Source organism: Miscanthus floridulus, chromosome 8, assembly GCF_019320115.1.
Source record: "Miscanthus floridulus cultivar M001 chromosome 8, ASM1932011v1, whole genome shotgun sequence".
In the NCBI taxonomy this organism is placed as follows: Eukaryota; Viridiplantae; Streptophyta; class Magnoliopsida; order Poales; family Poaceae; genus Miscanthus; species Miscanthus floridulus.
In genome coordinates this window covers 145376116-145382467 of record NC_089587.1, presented here as the reverse complement: position 1 = coordinate 145382467, position 6352 = coordinate 145376116, and the positions used below count along the sequence as shown (strand labels likewise).

General features: G+C 48.0%; 1 protein-coding gene across 1 annotated transcript; it reads left to right on the top strand.

Annotated features, from left to right (window-relative positions):
* The first annotated feature begins 724 nt into the window (after positions 1–724).
* On the top strand, positions 725–5615 carry LOC136473622 (uncharacterized). The gene is made up of 2 exons (XM_066471273.1): positions 725–1006; positions 4421–5615. The coding sequence occupies exons 1-2, from the start codon at positions 815–817 to the stop codon at positions 4742–4744; spliced, it is 516 nt and encodes a 171-aa protein (XP_066327370.1). The 5' UTR covers positions 725–814; the 3' UTR covers positions 4745–5615.
* The last annotated feature ends 737 nt before the right edge of the window (positions 5616–6352 follow it).

Below are 6352 nucleotides of genomic sequence, written 5' to 3'. Positions count from 1 at the left end.
AAATCAAAAAAGGTCTTTTTTATCCTCAGTGGATAGAATAATTCTTGACACGTCCGTAAGTAATTCATTGCCCACTTTACTCGTAGATTAGAATTACATATTTTTATGAGTCCTCAAATAAAGTTTTAAAGGGCTTGTTTTTTTAAACTTTAGCGACACATGGATAGTATGGAAAATAAAGTTACGATATATTGACATCTAAATTTTCTATGCTTTGCAACCTGATAATCTATTGAAGTTGTATTTTAACACAAAATACAAGCTTAATAGGAAATTGTCACGTTATTGACAATATTAACTTACATTATGGATGTCATGGCTATCATAAAATAAATTATAGAATTTAAATTTGTAGAAAGGATAAAACATAAAAAAAGACATGTATCATTCCCGTCGTTGTTTCTCATTAACATTTGATAGTTTTTTTTATCATGTTGCAACGCACCAGCATATTTGCTAGTTAAATTTTTTTTGAACCGAATAGTATTTTCTTACGAGAATATTCTTTTTCTCTCATGACGAACAGTGTTTTCACAGCAGAAAAGGATAGAGCGCGGACGGTGGACTGCGGCGGCCCATGATCTCCATTCTCCGTTCCGTCGCGGGCGGGCCGGCCCAGATGTGAAGCCCTCGCGTTGCCAAATAAAGAAAGCTTTACTGTGCTGGCCCCAGCCCCAGTGATGACTGTTCCCACCCTCGCCCTATTTATAGCCTCCTACTCCCATCTCTCTCTTCCTCGCCGTATTGACCTCCATAAACTAGGGGGAGAGGAATTAGAAAACAAAATTGAATCGCAAGGCTAGGTAGGGCGGAGATGAACGTTGCGGAGGAGGAGGTGAGCATGGAGGGGTTGGAGAAGGGCGGCGCTAGCGGCGGTGTTCGCGATGGCGAGGTGAGGACGGCGGCGGCGGTGAGCCTGGAGACGCTGCGGAAGCGGATGGCGGACTTCGCGACGGAGCGGGACTGGGAGCAGTTCCACTCCCCCAGGAACCTCCTTCTCGCCCTGGTCCGTCTGCTCCACTTCTCTTCTCTTGCGATATCTCTATCTCCAATTTTGTAGAATCTTGCTCAAGTTCATTTGGCTACTTAGATTAATTTGGGGTTTCGCGAGGGTTCTTCGTTATATGGGTGGGTGTAGGCGGTCCAGTTCTTGGCTTCTTGCCCAGAGAAAAGAGAATGATTAGCTGCAGAAAAGCCTTGTCGTCCTTGAGTCCGTCCGTCTCCGTCCCCCGGACCCCGTAGTTGTCAGGCCCGTCACTTTTTGTTCTCTTTCTTCCAGTACCACATTGCGAGGCTAATGCCCAGAATCTGCGCTGCTGTCCTGTTGCCTGTGTTGGCTTGGTCAAAATCTCACACGATGCGTGTGGTTTCGCTCGCGGGGAACGCAGGGGAGAAACAGGGTAGTAGAAAGGGAAAGGCACTCAGGAATCCATCTCTTGGTTCCAAGATGGTACTAGTATTATAAGATGATGACATTCGTTATTCGATGAAAACATGGGTGGTCAAATCAAATGCTACTACTGTAGCCCTGTTCATCGGTTTGCTAAACCCGGGAACCGACCCGTACCCAATCCATCCAGGGCCGGACCAACTATAGGCCCGTTCGGCTGGCAGAATTTTGGCTGAAACTGGCTGAAAAACACTGTTATGGCTGAATTGTTGTGAGAGGAAAACACTGTTCCGGCTGAAAAAGAAGCCGAACAAGCCGAATATGGAGTAAGCCGAACGGGGCCTATATTGTACACGGGCTGGGTTGATTTCCATCAAAACCGGCATCATGGCAAAGCAGTTCTTACGGGTCACGGGTAGAACCCAAGGAACCCGTGCAACCCGTCGTCTTCTCGGCGATGCCGATGTAGATGAGCATGGCGGTGGGGATGATGACGAGCGGCCGGACAGCGGTCCAGGCGGCAGCCCCGCTGCGCCGCACCCGAGTTGGCCAAGCTTCACCTGCACCACGACCATGCCGTGCTGCCGCCGCCGCCGCCGCCGTGAGGGCTGTCCAGCACCAGCGTGTCATCACCGTCGACGTGATTGAGTCCCTGAACATGTGCGACCCGTACCTCACATCTGCCTTGTCTGGTTCTGGTCCGGTGGCAGCGTCCTTCTCTGCTGCTGCGTTGCCCGCGTTTGCCCCATTGCGTCCATCGTCGGCGCTGTACTTGTAGCTGAAAAGGCCTCACGCGATGGCAACCCAAACGAATTGAACAACAGTGAACAGGTGCAGCAGCTCCCACACTTTGGCCAAGACCCAAGAACGCATGGCTGGCTGCCCGGCTCAGCCGGCCCTGACGTCGGCTGCCTGTGTTGGAAGCAGCGCAAGCACGCCACGCTGAACGGGAAGCTCGTCGTAGTGGCACAAGTGCTTGCAGGGTCATTGCTCTGCTCCCTCAGGTGGCAAGACCATTATCACGAACCTGCAGCCGCAACGGACGGATGACGGATCCATGGCGGATGCGAGGACCCCCACACGGAGCGCGGCGTGATTGATCGGCGCCGTTCGGACGACGATGCCTGTGCCCACGTAGGAGGAGGACACAAGGATGCTGCCACGGCCATGGGGCGACGAGGGTAGGTGCGAACGCATTGCTGGAGGCCTACAGAGCTGTAGAAGAGGAAGTACACGAAGGCGAGCATGTGGAAGGACACAAGGTCGGACTCAACGTGGTCTCATCGGCGCCGCGGTTGCCCGTGCGGTCGGTGCCGTCGGCGAGCCCGGACCCGTCGGAGGAGGGCCGCCATGCCAGGCACAGGATGGTGGCGAGAGTGAGGATGGAGTTGTGGCTGCAGGCACACGTTCACGATGCCGTTCAGCGCGGTGATGTGGATGCTAGTGCGCCGCCAGCCGCCAGTCGTGATGTCGCCCTCCGTGTGGAACCCGGTGAAACCGCAAACCAACCCAAACCAGCGATTCATCGTGACAGCATGGAAACCTTCGGAAACCAACCCAGCCCGTTACATACGCTACACACGCGGGTTGGGTCGGAAATTAACCAGAACCCGGGAAACACGGACCATGTACAGGGTTGGCTACAGTACAATGCCCATCTGCACGGACCGAACAGTGAGCTGCAGTCCCTTTTTGTGGAGTTGGGGGAGAGGGAGGTGCTAGTGCTACATTGCTTCGCATTCAATGCTGGCATGTACAGTATGGACCAATGGTCCAGAATGTTTCAAGCATTGTGAATGTTAAGGTCTAAACAAATAATTTGGTTCTATGATATGGGATTTGCAGCTCACATTGTTTAAGGTGCCAAAATTATAGTAGTTAATTATATATGTTTTGTGTCTAATGGCTACTCATGTTTCATTTGTGTTGTACATGGATATGTGAGGGTGAATGAATATGTTGTATTCTTTGGGTGATAAATTTAAACCTAAGTTTCTTATTGTATGAAAAATTGATTAGTGTAAAACTAACTACAATTTATTAAGCCATGCACCTCATTTTTCATCACATTTTAGTTCATCCATTTGGTGTCTAATACCTTCTGAAGTTGTTTGTTGGTTGACCTAAATGTTTTATGGTATACTATGATTTGAAGAAAAAAAAAGCTACATTCTCTTATCTAATCTACATTGTTGAAATATGTGTGCATGAGTGTCTAAGCAATCCACCCAAAGCAATAGGTTAGGTAGGAGAGATTGTTTTTCTTTTTTTTTTGTGAAAATTTACAGTATAATCACAGGAAAAATAAAATTAAAATTTATAAACTTTAGTTTTTTCAACTTTTTGTTATGGAGCATGTGCAGGATTTTCTCTAAACCTTTCCACTAGTAGTTTAGCAACTTACGTAAGGGAAATGACCTACACTAGTTAGCACTCGGTTTTTAGTTTCTTTGGAGAATATGAAATAAACCTGAACAATACATACTCCTTCCGTCCCAAAATAGTTGACACTTTAGCTATGAATCTGGTCTCAACTATTTTGGGACAAAGGGAGTAGAACAGGTGTTTCTTCACTTATATTAACCTAGAAACGCCATAACGCATCCACCACCCAGACCCCAGAGACTGCAACAGTAAAAGCAGACTTCAATACTGCCGTCCTGCGGATTCTGAGAGAAGATGCCAATACACATCCTGTTGCAATCGTTCTCTTTCTGTTGTCTTTTGACTATTAGATTATCCAAATCAAAAGTTTCAATGAGCTGGACTTAAGCAGGATCCCACTCGCTGCACCAGATGCCAATTGGTTTCTGCTACTTCTGTACTCTTTTGTTGTGGTGGGGACTAACAAAAAGTTATATACAACACCCTTTCTTTCCAAGTGTTGCCCAGCTAGGAGATGCCCATAATGGGCAATGTGTAAGCTACTAACTAGCTCCTGGGTCTAGTATAATCTAATGGCTCCCAGCCAAACCTTTCCATGGATTTTCATGTCCCTTATCGTGCATGTTTGTGCTTGGTGTTGTGCAGGTAGGGGAGGTGGGGGAGCTGTCTGAGATATTCCAATGGAAAGGGGAGGTGCCCAAGGGGCTGCCAGGCTGGGACGATGCCGAGAAGGAGCACTTGGGTGAGGAACTCGCCGATGTGCTCCTCTATCTGGTGCGGCTGTCGGACATGTGTGGCGTCGACCTCGGCAAGGCTGCCCTGCGCAAGATGGAGATCAATTCCCGCAAATACCCAGTTGGGCAGTGCAAGGGTTCATCCAAGAAGCACACTCACTACGGTTCCACTAACAATGTTAGCGACAGCGACAATGCTAACACCGCGAACAAGGAGAATAACAGTGGCGTCTAAAACTACTCGGAGCTCCTTGAATGATAGTTTGGCTGGTCGGACATGATCTAGGTTATGTGCTGATGAAATTGGGATGCTCTATTTTGGTGGTACCTTGAATGATAGTTTGGCTGGTCGGACATGATCTAGGTTATGTGCTGATGAAATAGGGATGCTCTATTTTGGTGGTAAAGGAACATGTATGTGGGTTCAAGTTCCCCTATATATTAGATGCGTAATGAACCAAGTGTTAACCACAAAGCTTCGTAGGCTGTAGTTCACCTTGTGTATTCTAATTGGACTGGCATTTTGCTTCTGCTGTTTCAGTTATGCAGCTGCGTAGTGGAATGATGCGAAAGCAACTTGCTGTAGTGGTACTAGTGTTGAGTACTGACACTACTTTATGATGCAAAGCGGCTTTCTGACAATGCAAAGTTGTCAGTGTAGTCTACGAGCTGGTGTTGGACTGTCGGTGATTGGTGAATGTCATTGACTCTCTAGTCCTTGTATCAGTACAGATGAACAAAGATTATTATGAGGCCTTTATGAACAGAGGTTGACAAGTGGACCTGAGTCCTGGCATGTCCAAGCTTAGGAAGCTTTGCTTTGCTTATTGGTATATGGTAAGGATTCTCCGGGAAATCTTTGGATGTGCACAGACTATAGAGCTTGTAGGGATTAATTGATCATAATGCTCTGGTCTGCTCAGTGGAGTCCAATGGATGCTGCTCCAGGTACTGCTTTGGGGGTACGGACTGGAACCACTGGGTGCAAATTGTGGGCATCTTTTTGTTTTTTGGTATATTTCGATTGTTGCCAACTTACCTTACTGTCGCGGGCCCTAATATATACAAAATTCAGTATCAATTATTTCCCCTTCAAATGAACAAATATCAAAAATAAAATAATGGGTCATGTACTGGCATCTACTTGTGGCGATGAATTTCTGTATATTTCTTGTTCATTTGCAAGACTGTTGTGTAGATTTGTGGCGCCAGTACAATGAGTGCATATATGATGAAGTGTAATATTTGAGACTTCAAGGAGCCTGAATTATCCTGCTGGAAATATGATTTGATTTGCTCTATTACAGGCCGAGACATGTAAAAATGTTAAATCAAAAAGCTATCGACATCAGTTACGCAACTTCTTTTCGAATACCCATGAGAGCTAAGTATTGTCGGGACTAATACTAGGGTATCCGAAGAGAAGGAACTAATGGTCATCAATATTGATTCATCCGAGCAGTCAAGAGCGCGACTATAGCTTCAACTGGCCTCCAGGTGCGCCAGACCTCTGGGTCAGAGGCTCCGCCTCGCCTGCCCTCTGGGTCAGGGGCCCCATCCTCGCTTGACCTCTGGGTCGGGGGTCCCGCCTCGCCCGGCCTCTAGGTCGGGGGCTCTGTCTTGTCTGACCCCTCAGGCGCGGCTCCTGACGGAAGCCCGTACCGCCGCCAACCACCATGGGCCAAAAAGTACAACCCAAGGTCAAACTTCTAGCATCGTATAGGGAGCGGGCACATCTCAACATGACCCGTGCCCGCGACATGTCACTCCAGGGAACTCACATCACCAACAGTGACGGACGCATGGTCACTATGTTGCCTACTCCCTGTACGGCCGCTGACCA

What these genes read in the sequence shown, in the direction of transcription:
- LOC136473622 (XM_066471273.1), top strand. Translation starts at nt 815, where the DNA reads ATGAACGTTGCGGAGGAGGAGGTGAGCATGGAGGGGTTGGAGAAGGGC. An exon ending in GGAACCTCCTTCTCGCCCTG is followed by an intron (nt 1,007 to 4,420) that starts GTCCGTCTGCTC and finishes GGTGTTGTGCAG; the next exon opens with GTAGGGGAGGTGGGGGAGCT.